Raw genomic sequence first — 14,266 nt, 5'->3', positions numbered from 1 at the left:
CCGCGTCTGAAGGGGTGTGTCCCACAGTCGGGGTTCACAGCGTGTTTTTAAGCGAATGTCCGGGGTGACATCACGGGCAGTAGATGCTACCAATATAGCGACCACTTCGATGTCGAATGACACCTCCGCAACTTTGCGCATGGACGACGCGCTCTCCTCTCATATTTATTTTTCCGTATAGACATTGAAGTGAATAATGTTATATGTATATTTTCATTTCAATCTATTTTAGAATGTTTATAGGGATGACACTTGGGCTTTAATGTCCACACAAAAAGGTTTGTAATTGCCTATAGACAACACAAGTTGGCAGCAAAGCACTTTTTTCGATTAGACAAAGCTATGGTCCGAGTAAGTGAAGCTTCTACCCTCACCTCAACACAGTTCCTTGGTTACAACATATCAAAAGGTAAATGGGAGACATGGCTTTGTGTAAAAAAAAACAACAAACAGGCAAGTTTGATTAAGGGTAAGTGCCCCACCGATACAAAAAATCTAAATTTGCAAATACCGAATCAAAAATACGTGCCGGTTCATTGCAGTCTAAATTTAAATCTTAGCATAAAGAATTACATTAGTTTATGTATATCTGAAATATAAATAACGACACACATCAAAGGAGAACCCTAATAAGGGCGAAGGAGGCGATGCTGACGCAAGCTCATCAACCAACCACATCTCTTGTTCTTCTCTTTCAGCGGACATCTTTTTTTCTTACCGTCATCCATGTCGGGCACGATGGTGATCCTGGTGCTAGGGTAGCGGGGGCCCAGGCGGCCCCCCACGGGCATGCTGAGGGTGACGTTGAAGCTCTCCTCGGCCTCGTAGAGCGAGTCGTCGATGATCACCACGCGGCAGGCCTTCTCCACCTCGCCCTTGTCGAAACGCAGAACGCTGCGGTGGTCCTCCGGCCGCGAGATGTAGTCCGAGTAGGAGAGCACCGTGGTGGGCACGGTGCCGGTGGCCGACACTGGGGACGATGAAAACGCGGCAATTCATTAGCTGCGTAGTTCACGGTGAGACCTTGAAGGAGACATCGTATTCCATCTTCTTTTTGCCCCCAGTACATCCTTGTTAGCAAGTTCATTTTACATATTTGCAAAGCTTAGTAATGGCATTTTTTTCCCCAAAAAAATTTCTGGCACATTCCGATTCATAAACAGGCCCTCGGATCTAACTGACCTCCAAAATATCTAGTGTGTTTTTGTTCATTTGCCCAGCCACACGTTATTTTTAATTTCAACTCTGCTCTTATGTTTTTGGGTCAAATTGACCCATTTTAAATTTAAAAGCAGGACACAACAGAAAAAGTGAACATTTTTAGTAAAGGATTCATAAATTGGAGAGGGTTTTTTTTTCTAATTTCTGACACTTTTGCATAATCAAACACGCTTTGGGTCAAAGTATTACTGAATTCACAGTCAGACTTTAAAGGGCCACTGTCATTTTTCTTGTTTTTTCCTCATCATATCATTGCCAATAGGCTCATTTCACGTGCAGTATTTGCAACAAAATGGTAAGTCATGAAGTTACTATTTTTGGTTCACATTTATGGCATTTTAGAGAATTAAACAGGAGCCTTATTTAAAAAAACAAAAAACAAAACGGGACCCGAGCTCAAACTGACCCTGGATCATTATTACTGAACCCAGAATTAGACATGAGAGGTTCCATTGAATATGTTTCCCCCTCCAAAGTATAAATGTTGTTTTGTAGTCATATAATGTAATTTCTGGCCTATAGGGACTTTTTTCACACGCCTTCAACCCTGCGGTTTATGCGGTGATGCAGCTAATTTGTGCATTTTTTTTCTAACGGCCACAAGGGGGCACTCGAGGGGAAAAAGGTAAGAGCGAGATTGGTGGAATATATGTGCTGAGAAAGTCACTTTTACCGGTCCAGCCCTGTTAACGCTGCGCTAGCGTGTGACTGCTGTGTCTCAGTGATTTTTACCGGTATGTTTTTTTTAACTGGCCCTGTTAGCACGGTTAGCAGCGCTAGCGTTAGCATTAGCATTAGCACAGCGGCGCTAGCGATAAACTCTCTGTGTACCGTTTTTCTTTGTAAATATCTCGTGCTTCAATGTGGCCACTTATGGCTTTTATACCGCTGCGGAGTATGTATGTACCAAATGGTATTTCCTTTACAAATGTACTGGGTGAGGTTTATAACCAGGTGCGCTCTGTAGGCCGGGAATTACGGTACATCGTTTTAAAGTTTAAACCTTCACAAATTTGCAATCAAATGGTCGGAAAAAGGTGAGAAAAATACTATTTTAAATATCTATTTTCTTTAAAAAAAAAAAAAAAGTTATTTACAGCATGAGCCTGAATTACACTGCACATCTGAAATATGAAATAGAGCTGGGGGATTTTAACACTTATTTGCTAAACGAGTTTACAATGCCGTGCAGCCTTCTGAGAAAAGCATGATTATTTGGATAAGGAAAAAGACTACACTAAAAAAAATGGGAAAAAATGAAAGCCAGTAGTCTGTTTAAAAAAATAATTCATTTTCCTCAAAATCTATCTGAGTCAAAGTCACTGCAGTCGATAATTCTTTCACCTTGCTGGGTGAAGCAGACCACCATCAGCTCCTGGCCGACGTCGCCGCTGCGCCTGACCGGCACCATCAGCTCGCCGACATCCTCCTCGATGCTGTATGCTGCTGCCGGGATGAACACGGACGACTCTGGAGGGGGTCGGAATGGGGGGGCGGCGGCGGTGGAAAATTAAACGTCAGGAAACTCAACTGGTTTTCGCATCCCTTGATAATATTTCGTTTGGCTGTGATAAAAGGAATGAGAAGTGAAATGAACTATTTGGTGAGCCGAAAATCATTTAAATGCAAAACGCAAAGGGATGTTCTGTCGACACAACATTGACTCCGACATGCAGTCCTGACATGATCGGGGGGTGAGAAAAACTACTTTTTGATTCAATTTTATTCTAGCTATGCAGTAAAATTGACATTTTTCACAGGAGTGAGTTTAGCAGCACACTGCTCGCTCGGTCAAATATCGACACAGGCATATTTTTAACATTATGAAAATAATATAAACTGCAAAGATACATTTTCATCACAAGATATATTATATTAAAAAGTAATAATAGAACTTTTTGTCAACATTTTGATACATTCATAATAATAATACAGGCACTTTTCCATGCTCTAGGCCCCACATTTGCAAGGAGAAGCCACTTAGAAACCCCTGGCTCCGCCCTTGGTCGTCATGGTAACAAAAACAGTTTTTAGACAGAGCCACCCCATCAAATCAGGTGGAAATTTGGAAGACTTAATGGAAAGTGTTGTACTGGTATTTTATTTTATTTTATTTTATTTTAACCCTTGGGGTTATTTGACAGACGTGTCCCAGATATTAACTAGAAACCTGCGTTTAAAAAAACCATAATATGCTTTTATTAAAGAATATGCATGCGTATCGCATATTATTGCGGCTTTGCTTCTTTATTGTGTGGGCTTCAGTCATGATTGTGCAAATAAAGCGGACCTTGACAGCACAACACCTCCAGGCACAGTAAATACAAAAAGCCCCCAAAAAACAACAGAAATAGTTTTTTCTTTGTATTGCTTGAGCTGCCAAAAATTCATGAAAAAATAAAAAGATGACAAGGAAGTCGTGTTGACACGTTGCGTGGTGATTGTCCACCGAAGGCCCGATGCTGCACGAGACAAACTCGCAACTAAACATGCTCATTTGCATAAATTGTTGACAGCCGAATCCCGCCTTTTCCAGCCTACGGAGTCCCCTGAGACTTGCGTATCCATATTTACAACACGCACTTTTTCCCCATCTCAGCACCGGCGGAACTGTTGACGAAAACACTGTTCACTTGTTGTTGCACGTCTCTCTCCCATATTTATTTCATGAACGCTTCGCATGCAAAGGCGGTGGCCCTTATCTGCACTTCTTCACGGCCTTGTTTATCGAGCCGGACCCGCCGTGAAAGCCGCTTGCTTCTTTTTTTTTTTTTTTTTACCATAATGGGACCCGATTAGGATTTACATCATCGATTCTGGGTTCATGCCGTCGCGTGGTCCTGCCGGTGGTTTAATGGCTAGTGAGGGTTTGAATATGCAGCGATTGTTGACATCTAAAAGAGAGGGACACAAATCTTCAAAACTTCCATCCATCCATTTTCTTAGCTGCTTATCCTCACAAGGGTCACGGGAGTGCTGGAGCCTATCCCAGCTGTCAACGGGCTGGAGGTGGGGATGTTTTTGGGATGTGGGAGGAAACCGGTGTGCGCGGAGAAAACCCAAGCAGGCATGGGGAGAACATGCAAACTCCACACTGGCGGGGCCAAGAGTCGATCCCGGGTTCTCGGATGTGTGTGGCCAACACTTTACCAGCTGATCCACCATACCGCCTCTCAAAAACATACAAGGATTTTTTTTTATGCAAAAATGTACTCACATTTGAATAATCCATTAGGGTATTAAAAAAATCGTTTAGAATATATCCACTATTTGATCATATTACTTGCATTGTATGCAGTTTTAATCGTCTTTTTTTATATTTTGTTTGTCATTTTTATTGTTCTAATCCCGTTTTAAATGTTTTATCTCTTTGTTTTCAAATGCCTTTAATCATGAGAAGCAAATTGAGTTACCTTGTGTATGAAATGCGCTATACAAATAAATTTGCTTTGCTTCGCTTCACTAAAGGTACGAACCGTCAAATTTGTAACATATTTTAAATTCACACGATGATAGGACAATAAAAAAAATCACTGTGTGTGCATATGGGCCTTATCGGTGGTGGTGTAACCAACACGGCATACAACAACTGTTTGTGTTGTACTACCAAGAATGACCTCTGAAAGGCAGCATGGTGCAACTGGGCATCCAAACTGCAGGACAATACAAAGAAGAGGAAGAGTTGTCGTACAATAATTCATAGAAGAAGCTACACTTAATGTTAGCTTGTCTGGTAAGTACAACGTGGTGGCAAATGCTGGAAAAGTTTAAAAAAAAAAAAAAGTAAAATTATTTTTACTGCGGTGAATGACCAGTACGCCACATTATATAATCGCACAAAGCAACCAGCAAAACTCGGGAAAATCCAAAACAGTCTCTGACAGAGGCTTTCAATGCCGAATGTGCCTTTTTACTTTCAAGGTTCAAGATGAGTATGAAGGAGATTTTCCGAGTGTTGCAATTCATACAAAGAGCAGGTGAAGAGAGTACTTTGAGTCCTGGAAAGCAACGTGTTGTTCCTCTGTTTGGCACCAGCGAACGTCCTCGCGGGTTCTCCTTTCTCGAGGCTGTGTTGACGTTTGCTGAGTTTGATATCGTAAATTTTAATTTGTTGGCCGGGACAGCTTTCCGAGTAGGATAATGCTTCGAAGAAGTCTAATAAATTGATTTTTTGCCGATTATATGTACCTGTGTACCCTACTTGCGCTACTCAGTTACCTTTTATGAGCGTCCACGGTCTCCCCCATAGATGGATGAAAAGGTTGCTCAGCCAATCGCACATTTTGGAGAAATTTAACTTAAAGTCCTTGGCCAAAGTCAGGCCGCTCCTTGAGTTGTGACAAACTTTGATGACTTTTCAATGTAGTCTTTGTCCTACACTTTCCATAAAATCCGATTTGTTATTTCTTCGGCTTTAGTCGCGCTGCCGCGGCAAAGTGCCCCCAGAGAATCTACACGCACTCCAGTGTGTAATTGCCGCTCGCTCGCAAGTAGTTCGTCCGGGGCTGCGCTGCATTCAACAGACGCCGTCGTATCTGCGGTGATTGCAAGTAGCGAGGTCGCCCTACCTTCACGTAATGCATTTGACCTTAAACACTTAGCCGGCTAAGTGGTTGAAAATGGTCCATCAAGAGTCGCACTGCATTTAAAAAAAAAATGGAAAAGTTGCATTGCAAGTGGACACTTCATTAGGTAGAGTGGGAGATTCTGCTTACAGGAAGTCTGGTTTCTAACCTAATGTGCTGCAGCATTCATTACGCAACAAAAAGTAGGCCATCAATGAAAAGCATATTTAAAACCTCTTCCCACACGGAGTGAGCAACATTACATCACAATATTCATTGGTTTGATAGGATTTAAGGATTAAGTGTCATTTGCAAAAACACGCTTTAAGGATTGACATAGAGCTGGGGGGGAAAAAATATCAGATTAAAAGCAGTATTTTTGTATGAAGGGATGTGCTACTGAATATTTTAGATAAGATAGTCAAAATCTTGCCATCTTGCAGTGAAACTAGTAAATTCCCAAGTAATAGTTTGTCAATGTACGAGCCCTGGAATTCGGCCTACTGAATGGCTGTGGTAAAGCATTGGCCTCACAGTTCTGAGGACGGGTGTTCAAATCCCAGCCCTGCTTGTGTGGAGTTTGGATGTTCTCCCCGTGCCTGTGTGGGTTTTCTCCGGGCACGCCGCTTTCCTCCCACATCCCAAAAACATTAATTGGACACTCTAACTTGCCCCTAGGTGTGATTGTAAGTGCGACTGCTTGTCTCTATGTGCCCTGCGATTGGCTGGCGACCAGTTCAGGGTGTACCCCCGCCTCCTGCCCGTTGACAGCTGAGATAGCATCCGGCACTCCCTGCGACCCTCGTGAGGATAAGCGGCAAAGAAAATGGATAGATGGATGGAATGGCTGCTGTGGACATAAAATGGGTGACGTCCTGTTCAAATTGGACTTTTTTTGGTCTGGCTAATTTCATGCTGATCAGTATCAACAAGGCACACGGGTGCACAAATAAAGTGAGTACAGCGACCCTTTTCTTTTTGCATGAGAGGGGGTGTGGTCTGCCACAATATTGAAAATGAAGATGTCATTGACCCCCCATCCCCCCCACAAAAAAAAAAAGTGTGTGTGTACTCTAACAGCCTATAGATGCCACAGGATGGGACCAAACCACTTGGTCTTAATGAAACTCCTCAAATTTTTATTGCTTCTGCCTGAGGACAAAAACAAGGGAGTTTTTCAACATTTAAAAAATCGAAGACTAGACGATCTACCAATATGTGCGGGTTCACCGTGTAGATATACTGCATAAAATCCAGCGACTGACCATCACCGGGGTCCACAATCTCCACGTCCGCGGCCTCGGGGAATTCAAGGACGGCCATCACAGGCTCGGAGAGGACAATCTGGAAGGTCTCGGACGCCTCGTACTCGCTATCTGACAGGATGCGGACTTTCCAGGTGGCCGCGGTCTGGCCCGGGTTGAACTGCACCTGCTTCTGAGCTTTGCCGCGGAAATCTTTGTCCTTGAGCGCCGTTCCATCCTTGGTGCCGATGCCTTTGCAGAGGACACACAGAAAAGGGGTTAGCATACCAAGAAACATGGCTGTGTTAGCAAATACAAACCTAATGGTCTTTTTTTTTGGGGGGGGGGGGGTCTTTTTAGTGTTCCATAACACAGAATAATGAATTAATGTTTACAAATAAATGTCGGCATGGTACGCAGAACATTTTAATTGGTGAAAAGGAAGTCCAAGTGCCACTTTGCTGTTTGCAATGCGCATGTTTTCATTCAAATTATAAATATTTTCCTGTTTACATACAAGAAAAACAATATCTATGTTTTGCAGTGAATTCCCCAAAGGTACACGATGTGAACGGAAACGTTAAATTAAAGCCGAGTTACATACTGAATTGTAATTTTTTTTTTCATGCTGTTACACCCCCGTTAGATTTATTCATGGATTGTGGCAGATGTGTTTACAACATTGCTCGTGAAAATGCAATATATTTTTCTCATTAGCCTGATAGCATAGTTGCTATCAAAGTAGTATTTGAATGTTTTTGGAAAACACCATACATTTTAAATTAATTAACTAAATTTAATTAAATGACATTTTTACCAAGCATATGAGATACAGTAGTTAATATTTTTTTTGTACTGATACTGTAAAAACGAGTTAAAACTGACAAATATGCTATTGGGCTTCGGTTTTATAATTGTTTACTTTGAGAAACGTGTCTCAATTGGAAATTTAATGTAAAAAATTTCCTTTTTTTTGTTTCATTTTACTGTCAGTACAAAACAATCTGAACTAGGAACGGACTGAACGATGAATTTTGTCGTGGCTTTAGAGCCTGACAAGGGCTAACAATGGATAACACTGTGTTGTTTACTACGTTGCTGTCGGAAGTGAAAACAAAGTGGTTGGCTCCCCAACAGTATTTTTCCATTGGCCTCATTAGAGCGGAACTATTCATAATAGTCATCAATAAAACCCGGCAAAGTCCCACCGCCTCCACTGGTCAAAAGTCCGTCCGATATCCGCCCGTCTTCAGTCCGAAGCGACGTGTCTGAGATGGTTACGGTCGAGCTGAAGCCAATTATCCATCGTCTCAGTCTGGATTCTGCGTTTGACCTTCAGCGTGCGAGCCGTTTGACTGTCGCCGTGACGCCGGCAGCGGGAGCGTCGAGGCCCGTAAAATGTCACACGGCCACTTTATTGTCTCTTCTAACTGACCACACAACCCGCAGCAGGACTTTGGCAGTAAATATGGGGGCCCACTGCTGAGCAATTATCCCACCTGCCAGAAATGCGGGAAAACAACTAAGCCGCGGAGTCATGTAAAACTCTAATTTTATTGGCCGGCTTCTTGTTGGTTATCACATATGGGTTCTTGAGACTTTTTTTTTGTGGTGTCCATCCAATTTGGTTCATATGTGTGAACAACATATATTTGTCTCCAAAACATCCAATTTTGGCTGTCCCTCTCATGAGCTCATTTCTAATCTTACCCAACCTGCTCACTCCCAGAGAGAACCTCAACATCTTTAGTCGTCTCTTCGGTCTAATCCGTACATCATGGCTGTCCTGGCCACTGTCTTATAAACTTTGCCCTTCATCATAGCAGAGAATTTTTTTTGTCACGTAGCACAGCCAATAACTTGGCTTCAGGTCCAGGAACCATTACATATCAACATTACAGGAGGTCTGAGCATTTGTATTAAAGTTTACAAAACTCGAGTCTGCCTATATTTATTGACATAAATATAAAAACCTGTACATCTGCAAATGTAACCCAATTTCAATTTGGTACTGATTGGATTGTTCCCCGAGGAATAGTTAATCCAAGTACAAGGGGACATTCTGCTACTTGAATGCAAAATCAATGGCCTCTTGTTTCTTCTTCTTCTTTACCTTTCAGCTTTTCCCGATTAGAGGTTGCCACAGCGTGTCATCTTTTTCCATCCAAGCCTATCTCGTGCATCCTCCTCTCGAACACCCACAGTCCTCATGTCCTCCCTCACAACATCCATCAACCTTCTCTTTGGCCTTCCTCTCGCTCTTTTGGCTGGCAGCTCCATCTTCAGCACCCTTCTACCAATGTACTCACTCTCTCGCCTCTGGACATGTCCAAACCATCGAAGTCTGCTCTCGCAAACCTTGTCTCCAAAACATCCAACTTTGGCCGTCCCTCGAATGAGCTCATTTCTAATCCTATCCAACCTGGTCACTCCGAGCGAGAACCTCAACATCTTCATTTCTGCCACCTCCAGTTCTGCTTCCTGTTGTCTCTTCAGTGCCACCGTCTCTAATCCGTACATCATGGCCGCCCTCACCACTGTTTTATAAACTTTGCCCTTCATCCTAGCGGAGACTCTTCTGTCACATAGAACACCAGACACCTTCCGTCAACTGTTCCACCCCGCTTGGACCTTTTTCTTCACTTCTTTACCACACTCACTATTGCTCTGGGTTGTTGACCCCAAGTATTTGAAGTCGTCCACCCTCGTTATCTCCTCTTGATGACCTCTTGTATGTGTCCACCAAAATTTGACGTGTTGTGTACCATGCTTAAGTGCCTGAAAGGCAATTTAATTTACCTGAGAATAATCTTATTGATACAGCAAGCGAATTCAAGAGGGGAACTGGTGCCCGCGTTTTAACATAACGTCAGCAGAGGAAGACAATTCAATAATTCCGCTTGTAGTAGAAAGAAAGCTCCTCAGGCTGCTCACGGGAAATCCATGAGTTTGGCTCTTTGGGAAGGACTCTAACTGATTTATTCACCTGCTCATGGAAATGAAAGCGAAGACTTTGATATGTAAGTAGAGACCGGAGAGAAAGAAGCTCCTGTACAGTTGAACTGAGATAAGATGGTCCATCTTCGCATCCCTGAGGGGCTGGGAGGGGTTAACTTGGCAAGGAGAAGGGATTCATCCTAAAACTTTTGCATGCTTCCTGCGTGGCAGCGGCAATGCGGATGCTAGCTGCACTCTAATGGCAGCCTGGATTGTGGCCTGCCTTTCAAAAAATCACAATGAGAAAAAAAAAAAAAAGAGTTTAGCGAGGTGGGCTAATTGCTCATAATGCCGTTCGTGATTCATACAAAATGAATTGGATAGTAATTATGTCCAAGGCAGCGTGTTTGTACAAGCCATGAAACCAGAGTTGAAACAATGTTTGCTCATTTTGCCGGATCTGCAAATGTTTGACCTTTGGTTTGAAAAATACTAAAAAAATTTCTTTACAGCGAATCACACACTGGGGGAATGGAAGGCTGCGCTCAGTCTAGTGAGCAATGTACGACATAAAAGGTTGTATGGCCGTTGAGGGGCTTGTAAGGACAAAATTGTCTTGACTTATCTCATTTCAACATTTGTGATCTTTCCATCACTGGACGGCAGGTTTATTGTTTTCGCTCGTTCTCGTTCGCTCTTCATTGATCGAAAGAAAGCTGCCGACCGCAAAGGGCTCGTGTGCTATATGGGAAAAAAAAGGATTATGACTCATTCCACCAACAGGATGTGAAAATTGGAGGGAAAATTGTTGGCCCTTTGCAGCTACAACAGCTTCTGTGCTTTCTTTGAGGTTTTACACTTTGGGGATTTTGTTCATTTGTTAGGTCTGTTGCCAGACCATTGCGGATTTTGACTTGATGTTTTCTGAACAAGGGCGAGGAGAGCTCAACTTTTATAGGGAACCAGTGGACTGAAAGCATTTCCCTGAGGAACTCAATTCCAAATTGTCTGTTACTTTGAAAGGGCAATTAATCTTGTTTGTGATGTATACTATATATTGTATATGGACAAAAGTATTACGACACATGGTCATTCCACTGGAAGGAAATCAGGGTTCAAACCTTGTGGACCTAAAGAGGTTGACTTGAGGAATGCCACTCCAAGTGGTCGAACTTGTCTTACTTTTGTGTGGATCTTGTGTCAGATTATGTTTGAGATCCGTTCTACACTAATATTATGGACAAAGGTATTGGGACACGAGACTATTCCACCGACAAGAACAAGTAGAGTCCAACTTGCATCAAAAACTGGTGAACCTAAGACATTTGTCTGATCAATCTGACTCTAACTTGAGTCTGACTGATTGTTGCTTTGAAAAGATGTGGTGCGAAATCATTGCATCATACACCTATTATACATGGTCAAAAGAATAGGGACACATGACTATTCCCTTGAGGCAACATGGTGGATCAGCTGGTAAAGCATTGGCCTCACAGTTCTGAGGACCCGGGTTCAATCTCGGCCCCGCCTGCGTGGAGTTTACATGTTCTCCCGTGCTTGCGTGGGTTTTCTCCGGGTACTCTGGTTTCCTCCCACATCCCAAAAACATGCATCATTAATTGGACACTCTAAATTCCCCCTCGGTGTGATTGTGAGTGCGGCTGTTTGTCTCTACGAGCCCTGCGATTGGCTGGCAACCAGTTCAGGGTGTACCCTGCCTCCTGCCCGTTGACAGCTGGGATAGGCTCCGGCACTCCCCGCGAACCTCGTGAGGATAAGCGGCAAAGAGAATGGACTATTCCCTTACAGGATGAGTATAACGTTAACGTGAATATAAAAGTAGTGGTCTTTAAGCATTTCCCTGAGGAACTCCACTTCAAATTGTGTCTGACTGGTGGCTACTTTGAATGAATGTTATGCAAAACCATGTATGTCACATACACACTTCACTTAGACAAAGGAAACAAAGTATTTGGACTCATGCCCATTCTACTAAAAGGCCAAAAAGAATTAAAACTAGTTTAGAATAGTTGTCCTAAAGCATTTTCCTGAGGAACACCACGCCAAATTGTGTCTAATTGTTACTCTGTGGTGCAAAATCGTGTTTGTGATACACATTCCACATCACCTGTCTCTACATGGGTGGCAAATGTATTGGGACACATGGCCAATCCACTTGCAAAAAGTGAAACTGAAGACAGACCCACTCTACTGGGAAGAGACGTTGGAGTTTTGTCCGTTGGAATGGTGTAGACCAACTCTAACGTATTTGATGGGCTTATTCTACCAGACTGAACCAAAAGATTGTCCAAAATGTTAATACATTTACGAGATGAACTAATGTGTTGAGTTCAACCTCTGATTGATGAATCGGATGATTAGGGTTGTCTCAATATATTATTGAACCCAGTGTATTTAAATGCATGCTGCTGCCTCAGTGCGTTTCGAACGTGGAATGTGTGCCAAGTTCAAAGTATTTCTTTCATTTTTACCATAAGCATTAATAAAACAGCAAGCCTTGCTCTGAATAATCAAAACAATGTGATTTTTTTCCGCCCCAACGTCTTTATATGCACAGCATTGTTTAGTTTTAATTTGTGAGGCTATCGCACGGGTATCATCACAGCATTTTCAGTTGTAATGCTCCTTTTTATATTTTCCTCCTGGGTAATTAGAAACAAGCTTTTTCCAATTTCACAACCCGTATTTACACCTTCCTCCCAGTCGCAAGCTCCCGACACATTTTAATGATCCGCACCGAGAAAGTTGCCTTTTTTTTATTTGAAACGTCGACTGAGTTGCGGATTCAGCCGTGCGCCAAGTTGAACAAAGGTCGGCAATTTGCATATGGTCCCCCAGAGATGTCGCATTAATGTGAAGTCTTGAGGGAGGCTGTTAATGATGCCACGGGATCTAACCGTTCACTCGTTCGGTGCCAGCCCCTCCCAGTGAATCTGGATATTTGACTTCTAAAGGCAGACATGAAGTCGTTTTCGTGATACCGCCAAGATTCTTTGCATTTTTTATATTGAGGAGCAACTGCTTCTGGTTGACTTTAGTCACATATGCAGTTGATCATTGCTGTCGGGCAGAAAATCCATCTGTCCAACTATGGTCAATTGAATGTTGTTTTTTTTTTTTTCCACAAATCGACACTATTGGTCTGTGCCCAATTGCCCATGTCGTCTTTTAGTTATACGCATTACAAACTAATTTAAAGTGTTGCCAATAGCTTGAGAACAAACCTGAACTATCTGAAAAGTGTCACAAAACATGCCGCGCGAGCCGTGTGGGATTACGTCTCCTCGAGATTGAAAGACTGGATGTTTTTCTTTTCATACAAAAGTTAGTGCAAATAATTAGGTTACATATATTTGGGTGAGTTTTTTTTGTTAAGAAGTTATGGCTGCCTTGGTGCAGGCGTCAGCCACGACGGTACATGAATCACAAAGCACAGACATTGATCTGCACTGCTTTGGCTTCTTTATTGGTGGTTGTTGTTGACAATGGTGAACAAGTGTTGTGCATCATACTGAGCGATGGTTCTATTTCTAACTAAAATATCGACAACTACGACCACAATAATATCCATCCATCCATTTTCTTAGCCGCTTATCCTCACAAGGGTCGTGGGAGTGCTAGAACCTATTCCTGATGTCAACGAGCAGGAGGCTGGGTACACCCTGAAGTGGTTGCCAGCCAATCGCAGGGCACATCAAGACAAACAACCAATCACACTCAAATTCACATCAAGGGGCAATTTAGAGTGTCCAATTAATGTTGTGTGTTTTTGGGATGTGGGAGGAAACCGGACTGCCCAGAGGAAGCGCACGCAGGCACGGGGAGAACTTGCAAACTACAGACAGGGGGATCCAGGATTGACCCCGGGACCTCAGAACTGTGAGGCCAACGTTTTACCAGCTGATCTACCGTGCCGCCACCTCAATAATATAGACATTTTAAAATCAATAACTAATGTTACTTGAGGCGGCACGGTGGAGCAGCTGTAAAGGGTTGGCCTCAAGGTTCTGAGAACCCGGGTTCTATCCCGGCACTCCCTGTGTCCAGTTCGCATCTTTACCCCGTTCCTGCGTGGGCTTTCTCCGAGCACTCAGGTTGACTCCCACATCCCAAAAACATGAAACATTATTTGGACGCTCTAAATTGCCCCTAGGTGTGATTGTGAGTGCAGCTGTTTGTCTCCATGTGCCCTACGATTAGCTGGCAACCAGTTCAGGGTGTACCGCCTCCTGCCCCTTGACAGCCGGGATAGGCTCCAGCACTCCCATGACCCCTGTG

At 43.1% G+C, this 14,266-nt stretch overlaps 1 protein-coding gene across 1 annotated transcript in view; it reads right to left on the bottom strand.

The window, feature by feature from the left end:
• frem2b (FRAS1 related extracellular matrix 2b) overlaps positions 1-14,266 on the bottom strand; it is an 87,884-nt gene that overhangs the window by 38,009 nt on the left and 35,609 nt on the right. The window contains 3 exon segments of the mRNA XM_061827003.1: positions 719-970; positions 2,566-2,691; positions 7,052-7,282. Coding sequence (XP_061682987.1) covers positions 719-970; positions 2,566-2,691; positions 7,052-7,282 — 609 coding nt within the window.

The sequence above is a fragment of the Syngnathoides biaculeatus genome, chromosome 8 (genome assembly GCF_019802595.1).
Source record: "Syngnathoides biaculeatus isolate LvHL_M chromosome 8, ASM1980259v1, whole genome shotgun sequence".
NCBI lineage: Eukaryota > Metazoa > Chordata > Actinopteri > Syngnathiformes > Syngnathidae > Syngnathoides > Syngnathoides biaculeatus.
Note: the sequence above shows the minus strand (reverse complement) of the source record. Positions and strands in the feature narration are given on the sequence as shown.